This window comes from Musca domestica, unplaced genomic scaffold (assembly GCF_030504385.1).
Source record: "Musca domestica strain aabys unplaced genomic scaffold, Musca_domestica.polishedcontigs.V.1.1 1, whole genome shotgun sequence".
NCBI classification, from domain to species: domain Eukaryota; kingdom Metazoa; phylum Arthropoda; class Insecta; order Diptera; family Muscidae; genus Musca; species Musca domestica.
The window spans coordinates 51314731-51332912 of NW_026712114.1; the positions used below are offsets into that span (position 1 = coordinate 51314731).

Below are 18182 nucleotides of genomic sequence, written 5' to 3' on the forward strand. Positions count from 1 at the left end.
TCCCTTTTCGTACGAAGACAATATTTTGTACAACACAATATTTCTCCCAACCATTATTCTAAGGTAATATGTCATTCCGCTTCTTTTCCCCCACAAAAGGTTAAACATAAAATTTGAAATAAGTGTCTTTAAATTTTGGAAATTGGAAATACGGAATATCTGGAGGTATCGATGTATGGGACAATAATGCATTATAGACTGATATTTCAGTACCAAACATTTTGAAAAAGAAAGAAAGAATTAGAAACGCAGATGATTGAAACAACTTTCGCGAATATCTGTTCAATTATTGCCTAAAGGAATATAAATATTAAAAATTAAATACTTTGTTATTCAACTGCGACTCCAATCGCCTTTATCTTTTCAAAAGTCCCACTGAGGGACTTTTCTACGCAACAAATTGTAAAGCGGAACCCGTAGTATTTTACATAGATAATTTTAATAACTTATAGGGGAAAATAATAAATATGCCATAACAAATGACATAAAAAATACGAATTTTTTGGTTAATATGTAACATTCATTGATTATCACCTCTCGCCACCCTGCCGCTCACGAATACCCTTGTATTTTCCGCGAGTTATCTTTTGAATTCGGAAAATACCAATTGTTTTGGTATTTATCGCCATATCGCGCTTGATAAGGTTTCTATAATTTTTTTTTTGTTCTGTTCTGCAGCATTTCGATAAGAATTCACCTGCTTTTTGAATCGCTTGAGGCGGAGTTATGAAAATATCGACAGCAGTTTGATTTTTGACACCGACGGTTTCACAATTCTCTTTTCTCGAACGAAGGAACTGCAAACGTGTGTAACAATTTTTGTTTTCCATTTTAGCCAAAAAAAAAGAAGAACAAAAGCAAAATTGAAAATAGAGATATCAATAATTCTAGATAATTCTGTCTATAATCAAACTTTTTTAATAAACATATAACGCCGACAAAAATCAATAGAAGCGGGTAAAAAAATTAAACAATGAACAAATATTTATTTATTTTTCATTCAGTCAAATATTTGTAAATAATTAAAAAAAAAAAATATCAAAGAAAAAACGAAACGAAATTACTCTCGAGTTTCCATAATCTATAAATAATACATTTTTAATTAATTACTTCATCGCTTCGAAATTCCTTATTTTGGCCAATAAAAAGGCGAAACAAACAAAAACAAAGTGAAAAAAGTAGCAAAATAAGTGCTGATAAACAAAAGTTGATAACAAGTTTTAAGTTTCGTGACAAAAAAAAAAAAAAAAAAAAAAAAAATGCGAGATACGGAAACAAAGTGGAATAGAAGAAGAACCCTGAGCACAGCAAATGAGTATCAACACAACTGCCTGCCCATTGCCTTTATCTAATCATGGTGACTTCGACAGTGAAAAATAAATTACTCGACATTCGATCTGCCTAAGAACCATATAACAGGCCAATGAATAATTTCAAATGAAAGAAATGAAAAAAAAGAAATGAATATGAAAAATTATCGAAAGAGAATTAAATATCACATCACAACCTAAACCAAAAAAATCGCTATCAAGATAAATTTGTCGTTTAAAGTTCATTTGCGATAAGAACAAAAAAAAAATTAAAATTAAATATGGATAATTTTCAGTAGATTAATTAAATTTTGTGAATGAAGAAAGGCAAACTAAAATGTTTATAAAAAAATAAATAAATAATACAATTATATTCTGACCCCCACATTTACAAATGGAATACATAGTCTACCCTTCCATGTTATCACAGCCATAAAAGGATTTTGATTGTAAAATCGGATGAAAAAATTTGTGTGGGAGGAATATCAAAGTATACAAGAAGTTGAAAACAGAATAATGTTGCAAACAAGAAGTATCTCTTGAAATATAATAATATTAATTGTTATAAGACCGACATTGCGACTTAGAAAGACTTAAGTTTATAATCGGAAGCTAGGAGGCAGACTGGAGAGAGAGAGTGAATCTTTAGGAAAAAATCACACTTGGACGTTTTTAAAAACAAAACACCACATAGTCCAGAAAATTTATAATTAAATTATTATAATTAATAATTATAATTAAATTATTATAATTAATAATTATAATTAAATTATTATAATTAATAATTATAATTAAATTATTAATTATTACTAAATAACTGATTTTAATCTACTAAGCCGATATTTTTAAAGGAACATTTTTGACCACATAATTAGTTCTAATTTGCAACCAAGTCTGACAAAAACAAGTAAAACATCAGCTGAGTTCGGTCGAACTTTTAAGACCCTTCACCATTTGGAAGGAACTTGAAAAATTTCAGAAAATTTCCGGAAACTACCACTTAAATGAAAACTGTTATATGGAGACTATATGAAGACGTGGACCTGCTTACGATTTTTTTTGCCATATGCTGTAGTAACCATTTGAAACAATTCCGGTGAATAATGTCGCAAAAATGATCAAAATACCGAATATCGGGATGTACCGTTATGGGGGGAGGGGGGGTATATACGAAAACGTGAACCTACGTACGAATTTTTTGTCATAGGCTGTAGTACCCATTACGAACTTTAAATACGAAATTTGTTACAATTCCGGTGAATAATGTCGCACAAATCATGAATATACCGAGTATCGCGAGGTACCGTTATATAGGGACTATACGAAGATGTGCACCGGCATACGAATTTTTTTTCCATACGTTGTAGTACCCCTTAAGATCTTCCAATACGAAATTTGAAACGATTCCGGTGAATAATTTTGCTGAAATCATCCAAATACCGACTATTCGGATGTACCGTTATATGGGGGCTATAGGAAGACGTGGACCTGCAAACACAAGTTTTTGTCATAGGCTGTAGTACCCATTACGGATTTAAAATACGAGATATAAAACAATGCCGGTAGATAATGTCGCTGAAATCATGAAAATACCGAATATCGGAAGGTACCGTTTTATGGGGGATATACGAAAACGTGGACCGACATGGCCCATTTACGAACTTAACCTGCCTACTGGTAAACTATGCATGAATGCAAAATTTATCCTTCTATCTCAATTCGTTCGAAAGATAGCGTGATTACAACAGACAGACAGACAGACGGACACCGCTCGATAGAATTTAGAATTTTACGATGGTCAGGAATATATATACTTTGAATAGTCCATTATAAATATTTCAAAGAGTTACAGCGGTGGAGGGCATAAAAAAAAGAAGTTAAAGAGTATCGGTCCGTTTTAACGACAGATGCATACCCCCAGCCATGAGTTATGATCATTCAAACTCTTTATGGGGGATGTTGCAAAGCACTTGAACAATATTGACCAAATCGTATCTGATCTAAGACTGATATAAAGATTACAACGTGGAAGATTTGGACTATATTGACTACTTCCTATACTTTATATGAGATATGTTCAAATTTTTGGAAAATGGGGTAATATGCGTAATGTAACAGATATAGCGGACCGAAGTATTCCATTTTCATACTTCATACAATACAGATAAAATAATTGGTATGTGCAAAATTTGGAAGGATATTGAACATTTATATGCAATTTTATGTGAAACCATAAATTTCGATAAATGACATATTCATATCAGATTTCTGGCTAAGGGAAATATTTAGATATAGGAAGTTTTAAAGAATCGCCGACTTTTTTCACAAGTTATGATAGGAATAAATATTGAAAATTGTGACCCTTTGTGGGTGACGTACTAGAAGGTGTTGCCAGGTATATATCATCCTCACAAACAGATCTTGCGTTACCAAAACTATTTGGATGTGTGAAGAGAGTTGGATTTCGATAAATTACATATTCATATCAGATTTCTGGCTAAGGGAAATATTTAGATATAGGAAGTTTTAAAGAATCGCCGACTTTTTTCACAAGTTATGATAGGAATAAACATTGAAAATTGTGACCCTTTGTGGGTGACGTATTAGAAGGTGTTGCCAGGTATATATCATCCTCACAACAGATCTTGCGTTGGCAAAACTATTTGGATGTGTGAAGAGAGTTGGATGCTTATTTCGCTATTTTTGAGCGTTTTGTTTTTCAAAATCTTGAACCCTAGGTGGGGAGGTACCAAAAGAAATGGTCCGATCTTTATCATCTTTATAACAGTCTGAATGGAATCGGATATTAATTTCACGTTTTAGACCTTGGGTTAATAAAATTATTGGGATGTGCGAAATTTGAAGACAATCGGATTCCTACATCATATTTTATAAAAATTGTAATTATTCAAAATGTTGACCCTTTGTGGGGGAGGTACTTGATGGACTGGACCGATATTTTCATTTTCGCACCTGACCTAGCACTGATGAAAATATAAGGATTCGCAAAGTTGGAGCAAAATCGGATTATCTTTTCTCATTCTGTGCAATAAAATATTTTCTTTGGAAATTTTGAACTTTTTTGGGGGAATTACCAAAAGAAGCGGACCGATATTTCCCATCTCCGAACTCGTCTATGTTTGGGCCAAATCGTATACTCCTATATACTTTTTGTCGTTGCTGGTATTGAACTCGCAACCTTATAATTTTTAAACCCAAAAAAACATGTAAACAACTACGTTCTGCATTACCAGCAGAGATGGCCTGGTAGAAATTCTGACGTACGATTTGACTCTCTTTGAATTTCAAATCACAATATGTCATTCAACTTGGTTGTCAGATGGGCTCACTGGACGACTTTATGTAGGCCACGCTATAATTCAACAAGGAAAAGGAACGTAGAAAATATTTCAAAAGTGGACTTACATCATCCTTTTTTAACAAATGATTCTGAAAAAAATATAAAGCTGTTTATCATCACACATCACTTGCAAGGAAAGGTGGGACTTAAATATTTCTATACAGTCGGATAGAGGTTCGTATCAAAGAAAAAAAACAAATCGTCCGAATTTGCTCAACATTGATTCAATTGATTCAACACAGAGATTATTGCGGCTGTAGCCGAGGATGTCATGAAAGCGTCGTGGACATCGACCCGACGACGTGTCATGCAAATGCGTATCAGTCGACGGTCTTTACTGTGAATTTTAGTACAAGATTAGAAAATGTTTCCGTACACAGTCCAGATGGAGCATCAGCTGTTAGCTGCTGTCACGTCTAGCCAATCTTAATCATTAAAAATAATCATGAGTGATGAGGCCCATTTCCATCTTAGCGGGTGCGTAAATAAGAAAAATTTACGCTTCTGAAGCACTAAAAATCTGAGTGTAAACCAAGAGGGACCATTACACCCGCTCAATGTCGCTGGATGAATCATCGGAACTTTTATCTTTGAAGACTTCGCGACCCAAAACAGTTACTGTGAATGGTGAGCGCTGCAAAGCAATGATCAACGACTTCTTTTTGCCGCAACTTGATGAGTTAGCATTGGAAAACATGTGGTTCCAACAGGATGGTTCAATGGCACACACTGCCCGTGCCACAATCGATATGCTGAAGGATGCATTTCCCGGGCGATTTGGCGATTTGCACTGGCCAGCAAGATCACCTGATTTGCCTGCTCCAAAATTCTTTTTGTGGGGCTTTTTTAAGTCACTGGTTTATGTCATCAAGCCTAAGACAATTTCAGCTCTTAAAGGCCATATCCGTTAAGAATGTGAAAACCTTTCCCCGGAAGTTTTGGCCAAAGCGATGGAAAATGCCATAAAAAAGGTTTCAAATAACAATAAACTGTGGCGGTGGTGGCCATTTACATGACGTCATATTCGCGACTTGATGTAAAAAAAAAAAATAAAAGACCAAATAAAAATAATCCACAAGAATAATTGGTATGTGCAAAATTTGAAGGATATTGAACTTTTAAATCCAATTTTATGCGAAACCATAAATTTCGATAAATTACATATTCATGTCAGATTTCTGGCTAAGGGAAGTATTAAAAAATCGCCGACTTGTTTCGCAATATCAAGTCATATTCTCGACTTGATGTAAAAAAAAATATTTTAAATTTTTTAATTTCAGCCAAAAAAACATCGAAAGTTCGCTTTTGCGCCACCTGTAGATATCTTGGTCAATTAGTTAGATCAAGTGTTATCGCTCTATCTTATGTGTGAGATACCACACATAAACAATATTTTTTTTAAATATAAAATCAAAATTGTCTCTGTTTTTCTTATACTTTGTATTTCGTAATATTTCTAGCGAGGCAAGTTGAACTGCGATAATGATACTTCCCTAGAAAATTTTGAAAAATCTGATTCCCATTTAAGTAATTTGCGCCCATAATACATTTTATATTGTAGTTTGTTAAATATAAAAAGCCATCAAATTCTGGGGAAAATATGAATTTTTTATAATGTGATTTCAAAATATGACCATGCTTTTTTAAAATTCTTTAATAACTAGTTTTTGCAAATTTTTCACACATTTTTTTTAGATTTTTTGGCCATGTGCAAAATATACATATTTTTCTATTAAATAGTAATAGTTAATAATAAATTTTATAGTATAATAGTTACATAATAAATTTTTACTTTTAATACATTTTTTAAATATTTTTTTGTCCCACAGCCATATGGTTACAGAGGGTATATATCATTTGATATGGCCAAAATGGGCATTATCGAAATTAATTAAATTAAGAAATAGACCCTATGTCATGAAATACTTTTTAGGAAATTTGGCTTTGTCGGTGTGCCGTGTGAAGTCAGTACATTTCAAAGACAAAGTGTTAGCATTTTTATACCCTTCACCATACTCACAAGGATCTCCATTAGCATTTTCATTGCAAATTCACATCCTTGTGAGTATAGGCCCCATATAATGGTACTCCCAGATAATTGATAATTTCATAATTTTTGCGACATTATTCACCGGAATTGTTTCATATTTCGTATATAAAGTTCGGAACCGTTACTACAACCTATAACACAAATTACTTATGCAACACCACGTCTTCGTATAGCCCCCATATAGCGGTTTTTATACCCTACAACACTATGTTTTGGGGGTATTATAAGTTTGATTGGGCCAAAAATTATATAACATCACGAAATATTGGTTTCCCACATAGGAAAGTATATATGGATCTTCCTATCTCGCCGAGCTGAGTCGATCTAGCTATGTATGTCCGTCCGTCCGTCTGTCCGTATGTCCATGTTAATTTGTAATCACTCTACAGGTCGCAATTATGGCCCGATCTTCAAGAAATTTAGAATGGAGGTGGGGATAGGGTCAGAATAGAACCCTATTTTTTTGGAGATGATCGCATAACATTTAGGGGTTGAAATGGACCAAAAACTGAAAAAATCCTGATTTTGCAGTTGCTCTACTGGTCGCAATTATAGACCAATCAAAGCGGAAGTTAGCATGGGGCTAGAGCTTAGGGCTGGACAGAAGCCTTCCAATTTTGATGACCATCGGGTAATATTAAGTGGGTGAAATAGGCCACAACATTTGTGTTAAATAAAAGTCAAATTTTCCATTAAACCGCGAATATTTTTAATCCCGGCGAAATCACAAATAGACGAACAGGTCAATTCTGACCGTTACGTAGATGCCGATAGTAAATATATCGGTTATATATAGCCAAATATATACAATGTGTATATACAAAGGAAGGGGATGTTAGTTAGAATGCTTATATCTCCAGAATGGCTGGACCGATTTCGATAAATTTTGTCAATTCAGAATGTCCTCTTGACATAAAAGTATAAAATCTAAAAAAATCGCGGAAAAATATACCAATAATGATGTGTTGTTAGATTTTGTAGTATTTTGTTACATTTTTTTTTTTTAATATTTTTTATCGCATGCGATTTTTTCAATTTGACTTATAATATTTTGTAATATTTTTTCACCTTATAACACAGGTTTGGGTTATTATATAAGGATTGCAAATATCGTCCGATCCTCTCGAAATTTTTTACAAGGGTAGGGTTGGGCTCAGAAGGTCTAGGCATATTGTTTTCAAAGATGTCCGCAATATATTTATTTGAAATGGACCAAAAACTTAAAATGTTCCTCATTTTGCAGCCGTTATAAAGCTCACAAATGGAAACCAAAGGACACGAAATTCGCATGAAGTTAGAGTTTAGGATAGCGGTAGAATGGAACACTAATAGATACAGAGGGGTCTTTGCTTTTGGAGATGATCGCAAAATATTTAGGGGTTGAAATGAACCAAAAACAGAAAAACTTTCCTGATCACACAATTGAAGCCAATCGACACGCCTGAGAAGAGTGTTAAGGACAAGGAAGAATTCTGGCATTTTGGATGACCATTGCATTATATTTAGCTGTAAAATGGACCACAACAACTAACAGCACGGCGAAGTGCGTAAATATTGGGCAAATGACCCTGGTCAAAATGCTAAGGGTTCTTTCCAAATGGTGGAGGGTATAAAAAGTTCGGCCCGGCCCGGCCTAGCTTAGCTGCTTTTTTACTTGTTTGGTAATATTACAAAAATGTTAATAGGCCTTTCTTTTCGAAAATTATCTATGAATTTCCATAAATTCAATATTTCTGACGAAATAAGAGTACTTTACAAAGTTTTCTTGAAAAAATTAATTTTTTAAATGTAAATCTGATACTATTAAAAAATATTGTTTAAAGCAATTCAGACCATAAAATTTAGTCTCTAAAAGGTTCATAGACTGAGATTATACGCATATCAGTCGACAAACTGACCGATTCTTTCTAATTTTTTTGTCCCCATAAAACAGTCGTGGTTTAGGTCACGTATTTTTTGAGGAAAACGCGGTAGAGCCTAATATACATTTTACAATTTCTTAGTAAAAATACCAAACAAATTCTTGTGCTTGACGGTTCAATGTTAAAAGAAACTCATTGCGTTATCACGGTGTGATTAAAGTATTTCAAAGAAATTCAAAACTTAAACACTTCGAATGTCGACCAAGAATGTCGAAAGCGAATGATTAAATATAACTTTGTGAAATTTTGTAGTTTATCTAGAAATACGGCGATGTTTGGAAGTATAATCAACCATAAACAATAAAGAATTTTTTTTCTATCCGAAACTTGATAAAAATACTCTAACACTCCCATTTCCCCATTTATTTTTTTTTAATTCTCACAGTGAATGTATTAATCAATTATGGTTCAAAACGGCTATACAAATGGCAACGGTGTGCCAAATGGTCACATTGCCACAGAGAACAAGCCCACCTATGCTCTGGACCACTTGGGCACGTTCAAGCTGAAAAGTGACACGGAAGTTTCGAGGCCAAAGGATAAACTGAAAACCCTAATGGAGTTGGACAAGGTGGGCGGCGTGTGGCCCATGAAAATGTACATGTGCTTCAGTGGCCAGTGGTTGGTGATGTTGGACAGCAACATGAAGGAAATTGAAAACTTCCCAGGATCCCTAATTACCGAACCGACAGCCTTCATCAGTGAAGATCCCATGGAAATTTACAATAATTTATTGCTATTTACAGTGCCGGGCATTTCGTTGGGCAACACCGAAATGCATATTTTTCAGGTATGCAAGAGGGTTGGGGGAGAATATTTTGAGCAAAAAAAAAAAAATAAATAAAAAAAAATTAATTAATTTTAATTTAGGTAAGCGATGTCTCGGCCGTCCATTTGGTGGAAGATCTTAAACAACTGTCCAGCGGCAAAGCAGTGACCATAGACCGCAATAAGACTCCCATTGTTGTGCCCAAATCGGATCGCCCCATGCACCAAAGCAAAGACCAATATGGCTTGGCTGTGGCAGCCGCCGAAGCTGCCAACGAAAAAACCGCTCAAGACCAAGAACAAACCAACAAAGACATTCAGGTGCTAAACCACTGCTTCGAAGACATTGAACGTTTCGTTACACGCTTACAGTTTGCCGCCGAAGCATTGCGTGAGCTGGAGGTGCGTAAATACGAACACAGCTCACATGGCGAGGGTCTGCTGCTGAATCGTTCTCGTCCACCAACGGAGAAGGAATTTCGCGACATTTTTGCCAAACACAAGCTCGCCTTTAACTACGTGCTCAAGCTGAAAAACCACTTTCAAGATCCAGCCGAACCCATCCACAACTCGTTTGTGTCGCTGCAAGCCATCTACGGAGTGTGCAATGATGTCTACACTGGCTCCGCCGTGGCTGAGAATGTCGTTGATCCGCTACTGCGTGCCGACACCATTGCCTTCCTTAAGAGCTGCCTCAACGAAGAGGAAATGAAATTTTGGCAATCGTTAGGTCTCAATTGGATTCAAGCCAAGGAACATTTCAAGGATCACAAGGGATCCTATCATCCAAAATTCTATGATGAATGGTCGCCCGATTGGGTGGTCGATGAGGAGGTAAAATACATACCACCACCCACAGCAGCCAGGACGGCAGCAGGCCAGCAGCCACCATCAAAGTCGCCGGGTACCACAAATTACAACAACACCTGGTTGTTGCGGCTCAAGACAAGAAATGTGAAAATTGCCGAAGTTATGTACAACAAAGTGGCGAACAATGATCGGGAATTGAATGTCACCAAGGGGGAATATTTGGAGGTGGGATCAATAAAATGGAAAAAAATTAAATTTCATTTAAAAAATAATTTCGAATTTCTTTTGCTTTGCAGATCATTGATGACTCTCGTAATTGGTGGAAAGCCCGCAATGCCTCCGGCAATATTGGTTATGTGCCACACACCCTCTTGGCCCCGCACAATTTTGATCAAAACTCAACTTACTCGGGCAAAGATACAGATTCTATTGGTTCATCCCAACCTGAGCATAATGGTAAGAAAGGAGAAAATAATAAAGTTTTTGGGGCGAGAAGTTATTCCATCTTTAGACGACGAGTAGAAGAAGGAGAGTAGGAGGATTTTTGGGAGAGCTTTGACTAACGAACTTACGTGGTGATGCAGGGCTTATTTAATAGACGAGCAGGGACTCCATTCAGGAATATAGTGAAGTCTAAATATTATCGATTGATAAGCTCAAAAAGGCAGTATATATCAGGACCGGATAAATTAGATTAGCGTAGTTTTCTACTCGCTCGCTCAATCAGAACCATAAAAAGCTATGAAATCAATGTGAAACACAGTTGGGGGAATGTAAAATTGCAGCTCTTGACCCAGCCTTGAGGTATAGTGACAAGTTGTTTTAGAAAATCTTTGATGGTTTTCATATCTCCGATTAACTGCATCGGACAAACTTTTATACAGGGCCGGGCAAAGATATACAGTTTTATATTTACCCAATTTTGTGGGTATGGAACAAATTTCGTTTGCTGGGAGCACATATGCTTGCATTTGCCTGACCCACCTTTTATGTACAATCTTAAACAGGTAGCGGATGAAGGAGGTCTTCTACAAACAAGACAAAGGGCATGCTAGACAAGCTTCTAGTTTCTACAACAATTCAGCTCACTGATAGAAGGGGTTTTGAAAATTCGAACTTTAAGGTTACGAAAGCTTCTTAAATGGTACCGTTTGATATTTGTCGAATGAAGGTTGAAAAGTAAGCTTGATATATGAAGGCGTCTTTGGAAAGGTTTACTAAGTATGTGAACTGATCTAAATGGTACTAAATGTGAACAGTTTGCTTTAGAGTGAACGGATGAAGCTGGAATTTTGAAATTTTGTACTACGTTCATTTTTGGACGAAAAGTACTGAATAGTACTATATTTTATATTGTGTGATGGGATAGTGATAAAATTCTGAATTTAGATCCTTGGACAATTGATAATATATGTGTTTGAGATTTGGCGGTGGTTTGGAAATGCGTTCTAAATTTGTACTAAATTATACTAAATTTTGTGTTGAGTGAAATATATGGCTAGAATCCTCAAATTTGATATTGAGGTCTTTGTTGGTATTGAGATATGGATGTGGTTTTGGAAGTATGTGCTATAATTGTACGGAAAGCTCTAAATTTGGTGATATACAGGGGGAGTTAGAAAGCTACAACAAAGTCAAACGGCATCATTTTTACATTTTTTTATTGAATGAAAGCAAACAAGTTAAAAAGCAGTAAGTTCGGCCGGGCCAAACTTTTAATACACTCCACCATTTGCAACGAATTTGGAAATTTTCAAAAAATAAAATCCTTAAAAAATTCTGTTAAAATTTTATAAATACCGAATATAGCCGTTATATTGGGGTCTATACGACGTGGACATACATATGCATTGTTTGTCATAAGCCATTACCATATTCAAATTCGAAACTGGACCCGCACCGACAATTTTCTGTCACAGACTGTAGTTCCCATAACGAACTTCAAATACCAAATTTTAAACAGTTCCGGTTAATAATGTCGCTAAAATCATCAAAATACCGAATATAGGGAGGTACCGTTATATTGGGGCTATACGAAGACGTGGACCTGCAAAGACAATTTTCTGTCTTAGGGTGTAGTATCCATTTGGAACTTCAAATACCAGATTTGAAACAATTCCCGTGAATAATGTCGCTAAAATCATCAAAATACCGAATATAGGGGGGTTACCGTTGTATGGTAGCTATATGAAAACGTGGACCTACATGGCCCATTTACGAACTTAACCTGCCTACTGGAAAAAAAAACATGTGTGCAAAATTTTAGCCATCTATCTCAATTCATTCGAAAGATAGCGTGATTACAACAGACAGACAGACGGAAAGACAGACGGACGGACATCGCTAAATCGACTTAGAATTTTACGCTGATCAAGAATATATATACTTTGTTGGGTCTGACATGAGTATTTCGAGGAGTTACAAACGGAATGACAAAGTTAATATACCCTCCATAGTATGGTGGAGGGTATAAAAATGCCGGAAATAGAATCAAAATTTAGAATAAGTTTAGATTTGTTCGAATTGGTCACCTTTGGCACGAATTATGGCCTTTAAACGGCCAATGAAACCATCACACGCTGCCCGAACTTTTGCTCTGCGGTATTTTGGCCCATTCCCGACGAAGCGCTTGCTTGAGGTGATCGACACTTTGGTATTTTTTAGTTCCAACCTGCTTTCCAAAATACTCCAGTCACAATAGTCCAACGGATTGGTAACCGGAGATTTTGGTGGCCATTGTGCGCTTTGTAACCATTCTTGGGTGGCGCGTGCTGAGTGCGATGGTGCTGAATCCTGTTGGAATGTCCAAGGACTGTGGCCGAAATGTTTGCGTGCCCAAGGCTTTTTCGGCATTTATTCTGATAATATTCGGAGGGCTCTTGAGTTCTGGTGGTCAACCGAAGGTGCACATTTTCAGCTGACCTCTTTGGCAAGTAAACACGATCATTTTGTTTGTTTACAAACTGCTGGACAACGAATGTTTTCTCATCGGAGAAACCCAAATTCGGCAGTTTACCACTTTCTGTCATGCGAAGCAACTCTTTAGCTCTTTTGAGTCTATTTTTTTTTCTTTTGCGGAATAAGTTCTTGCACTTTTTGGAATTTCAATGGCTTTACCCCGACCTCATTTTTTTCAATATTTGCCCAATGGAAAATTGCTATATGTTCAGCTCACGAGCGATTTTTCAGCCACTGTGTCGCGGGTTTCGATCAAGTCGCTTCTTTACTTTTCGAACCATTTCATCTGATGTTGCTGTTTTCATCTGTCCACTTCCTTGACATCGTTGAGCGAAGGTACGAGACACGAAAGATTTATGCACTTTTAAATGCTGGAGTGCTCCAACGATAGCCACTTGTGGTTTTCCAGCCAAATATAAAGAAATCACACTATCACGCTTTAATTCCATCACGTATAACTTTTTTTCTAGAAATTTCTCACCAAAATGCTTTTGAACGCTTCTAAAAAATATAATGAGCTGTCACTGGAATAATTTTAACAGCTGTCGGACGAGTGACTTAGAAATGACTGCAGTCTGAAGTTGGTTGCAGTTTTTTTCATCTCACTCTGTATATTGCACCAATGAGCAATAAGGAAGAATTAAAAGCCCTAAAGGGTAGGAATATCGAATGCATGTAATAGATGAATTATATTACCAAAGGTACTAAAAGGTGCAAAGTTTTTGAGGCACTGGTGAACGGCAACAGCTATTATTATACAACTTTATGTAAGGAACACTATCGCCATATAGAGTTGTGACAAACCGATATTGAAAAGGTGGCTAGAATTGTTATACCCTACACCACATAGTGGTAGGGGTATTATGTCTTTGTGCATTTGTTTGTAACATGGAGAAGGAAACGAGATAGACCCATAGTTACTTTTGAGAACCTTCATAGAATCACTTTCTGAGTCGATTTATGCATGTCAGTCCGTCCGTCCGTCTGTCCATGTATTTTTGTGAACAAAATGCAGGTCGCATTTATTATCCGATTGAGATGAATTTTTGCAAACAATATTTTTTTGGCCCAAGGACGAACCCTATTGAAATTGGTGAGAATCGGATCAAATTTAGATATAGCTCCCATATATAACTTCATCCGATTTCGGGTTAAATGTGCACCAAATGTCCACTATCAGTCCAAATTACCTGAATTTTGGCACACCCAACCGAATTCGGCCTAGAAGCAAGTATATCAAATTTGGAGAAAATCGGTTCAGATATAGCTATAGCTCCCATATATACCTTTCATCCGATTTGATCTTTAAGTCCCTCACATCCTACTATGCACTCCACAACCGTGATATTTGGTACCAGGTATTAAATGGAGCACAGGAATAGCTGTTTTAAATTTTACCGAAATCGGTTCAGATTTGGATATAGCTCCCATATATATATTCATCCGATTTCGGGTGATTGACCACCAAATGGCCGTAATAGCATCAATTTTGGCAAATCCGACCGAAACCAGCTTAGAAGCAAGTACACCAATTTTAGTAAAAATCGATATAGATATAGCTATAGCTCCCATATATATCTTCATCGGATTTCGTGTTAATTGTGCATCAAATGGCCAATATCAACCCAAATGGCATGAATTTTCGTACATAAGACCGAATTCAGTCTAGAAGCTAATACGTCAAATTTGGAGAAACCCGGTTCAGAGATAGCTATAGTTCGTAAAATGCACGATAGAATTAGATAGATTTTGATTTTGTACCAAATATCTCATAGAGATCTCTGAGATGCCCTGTATAAACCTTTTTACGAGAGCTCTACTAAATATGCATAGTGGTGTAGGGTATCATATAGTCGGCCCCGCCCGACTTTTGAGCTTTCCTTACTGGTTAAATTAAAAATTCGTACTATTAGTGTACTAAATGGTGCATAATATACAATTCCTTGTATTAATGTTAAAATTTTGAAAGATAAATGTTTTTACTTCGTAGGGGTTAAGACGAAGACGAGGTAGAATTGGAACTAAATTTGGTACTTTTGGAATTATGTAATTGGAATTTGTTTGTGAGTTGGAGTCCAGAGTAGACATAAGAAGCTGAGATATGAAATTCGTTCTACAAATCTATGAAGGCTTCCATTTAATCTTATATGATATTTTTTGTGGGAATTGTACTCATGTATTCGCCCTTATAGAGCATACTGCTTTTGAATTTTAAAATGAAGAATCATTTTTTACTATTTACTTTTATGGACTTTTTACCTGGGCATTTAAATAGAAAATTCTCATGTATATTTTCTCTGACTTTCAGATCAACCCATCCAGCGAAATGTTAATAATCGTAAGACTTTGACAACGTTTATACCTCCAACTGAGGCGGAACTACAAGCTGCTCAATTACAGCGTGCCTCTAGAAATTCCATTCCTCGCTCGATAAGTATGCCGAATGTACCCATCCCCCCACCATTGCCGCCACCAGATAGTGAAAATGAGTCATATGAAACACCATCGGGTACCTTGAAGCGTAACATGGCCCTGAATGGTAATATTGCAGGTAAGTTCAATACTGAATTCCTTAAAACGAAGAAAATTATCAAAAACACCTTCCCCCCTCGTTTCAGCCATGCGTGCTCGCACCGAATTAGACGAAACAAACGAGGCCCTCATGCTGCAAAGTACCATTAATGATGAATTGAAATTCACTCTGATGCAGAGGGAGCGGCGACGTGATTTGGAAATTCTAAAGACACCACAAATTTACATCAATCAGAAATCCCAGCCCAAGGAAGTGGAGGAATGGCTTAGGGGCAAGGGATTCTCTGATATTATTGTCAAGAAACTACGTGGCCTGAATGGTGAGGAGCTCTTTGCCCTATCGCCGCACATTATTGAGGGTTATTTTGGTCAAAAAGAAAGTCGTCGTTTGATATCACAAATTGTTTTGCAAAAAAATATTTCCGAAGTAAGAAAATCATTTGATTTTTTTCGTTTTTAAATTGTTAATCAATTTCCTATTTTTACAGTTTAAAACCGTGCGTTCATCGGAATTAAGCGCCAAATTGGCCAAGGCCCGCCAAAAAATTGAAAGTCAAAATTACGATCCCGATGAGGTCTTCTAAATGTAATTTGCTGTTTTTTTTTTTTTGTTTTTGTACTTTCTATTTATTTGAAGATTTGTAAATGCGTTTTTATTGAAATATTGAAAAAGAGAAAACGTTAAAAGCACACATGGCAATTGTTCATCTGTGTGCGAACACGTATTGTTTAATAGAATCAAGTTTAAATGTTAATTAATTTATAATACATATTTCAATACCGGTAAATAGGAGGAGCGGAGTGTGAGAGAGAGTCAAACAATTGACAAAATTCATCGACCTTATTGATCGAAATGTTCCACTTCGACAGCTGTATACACATAGTCATGCGATGGTGATCTTAATATGACACGTTTTATATACTTTATTAGCGGAATATAAAAATTCAAATTTTCAGAGTTTACTCCATTTGTCATCTACTTTTCGAAAAAAAAAAAAATGGAAATAAAATACTTTGTTTGATAGGCATCAAATTAACAACAAATACATTTTTTCAAACAATACCTGTTTAATGCGATCTTTTATTTGTTTCCAATATGAAAGGGTTGTTCACATACATTTATTAAGGAATACCTAACCGTTCGCTAAAGAAGAAACCAGTAAAGAAAGTCTTAAAGTCGGGCGGGGCCGACTTTATGATACCCTACACCACTTTGCTAATTTAGTAGAGCTCCACATAACAATTAAAAGTTTTTATGGGAGAATTCAATCATACACGCTATGATTATAATTATAATTTAAAGTTCGAAGGGCTAAATGTGCCGAAGCATTTGTATCCTTTAAATTCGGTCTTGTATTGCCCATTTGGTGCACAATTAATTTAAAATCGGATAAAGATATATATGGGAGCTATATCCAAATCTGAACCGATCTCGATTAATTTTGGCAAAGATATTTCTGAGCTGTATTTGATATATTTCCCTGAATATCGTTGTTATGGAGTGCATATTACGGTTGTGGGTAACAAATATAACAAATCGTATGAATAATATATATGGAAGCTACAGCTATATCTGAACCGATCTTCACCAAATTTGACATACTAGCTTCTAGACCAACTTCGGTCGTAAGTGCCAAATTCCGTCCCATTTAAACAAATATTAGACGTTTGGTGCACAATAAAAAGTAAATCGGACGAAGTTATATATGGGAGCTATATCCAAATCTGAACCGATCTCGATAAAATTTAGCAAATGCATTTCTGAGCTGTATTTGATATATTTCCCCAAATATTGTTGTTGCAGAGTGGATATTACGGCTGCGGAGGGCAAAAATAGCAAATCGGATGAACAATATATATGGGAGCTATAGCTATATCTGAACCGATTTCGATCAAATTTGCCAAACTTATTTGCAGGCCTAATTTGGGTGCATATGCAAAATTCCATACAATTCAGGCTGATATTACACGTTTGGTGCACAATAAAAGGCAAACCGGACGAATATATATATAGGAGCTATATCTAAATTTTGACCGATTATCTCCAATTTCAATAGGGTTCGTCCTTGGACCAAACAAATGATCTGTGCAAAATTTCATCTGGATCGGGCAATAAATGCGACCTGTACTTTGTTTACAAAAATACATGGACAGACGGACATGCATAAATCGACTTAGAATGTGATTCTATGCAGATCATCAAAAGGAACTATGGGTCTATCTCGTTTCCTTTTGCCTGTTACAAACAAATGCACAAAGACATAATACCCTGGCCACCTTGTGGTGTAGGGTATAAAAAGGAGGGAGTATTTCTAGGCTCGTTAAAGGGAGTCTTTCTAGACGACCTTTCTTACCATGGGAGTGTTTCTAGGGCAGTTAAGGAGAACCTTTTTAGTCAATTTTATAGGTGTCTATTGAGGCAAATTGGAGGGTTTCTAGACGGGGTAGAGGTAAAGGATATCTAACCGTTT

At 36.0% G+C, this 18182-nt stretch overlaps 1 protein-coding gene across 3 annotated transcripts; it reads left to right on the forward strand.

The window, feature by feature from the left end:
• Positions 1 to 662: 662 nt before the first annotated feature.
• On the forward strand, positions 663 to 16764 carry LOC101899740 (epidermal growth factor receptor kinase substrate 8). Of its 3 annotated transcripts, none has more exons than XM_020036215.2 (7): positions 663 to 805; positions 9029 to 9433; positions 9514 to 10446; positions 10518 to 10677; positions 15488 to 15730; positions 15798 to 16138; positions 16200 to 16764. In XM_020036215.2, the coding sequence occupies exons 2-7, from the start codon at positions 9047 to 9049 to the stop codon at positions 16293 to 16295; spliced, it is 2160 nt and encodes a 719-aa protein (XP_019891774.2). In that variant the 5' UTR covers positions 663 to 805; positions 9029 to 9046; the 3' UTR covers positions 16296 to 16764. The 3 variants fall into 3 exon arrangements, with proteins under 3 accessions (XP_019891774.2, XP_019891775.2, XP_058980005.1); XM_020036216.2 differs by having other exon boundaries at positions 738 to 957; XM_059124022.1 differs by lacking the exon at positions 663 to 805 and adding an exon at positions 8900 to 8924.
• Positions 16765 to 18182: the final 1418 nt, after the last annotated feature.

What these genes read in the sequence shown, in the direction of transcription:
- LOC101899740 (XM_020036215.2), top strand. Translation starts at nt 9,047, where the DNA reads ATGGTTCAAAACGGCTATACAAATGGCAACGGTGTGCCAAATGGTCAC. An exon ending in ATCCCAACCTGAGCATAATG is followed by an intron (nt 10,678 to 15,487) that starts GTAAGAAAGGAG and finishes TCTGACTTTCAG; the next exon opens with ATCAACCCATCCAGCGAAAT. An exon ending in CCTGAATGGTAATATTGCAG is followed by an intron (nt 15,731 to 15,797) that starts GTAAGTTCAATA and finishes CCCTCGTTTCAG; the next exon opens with CCATGCGTGCTCGCACCGAA.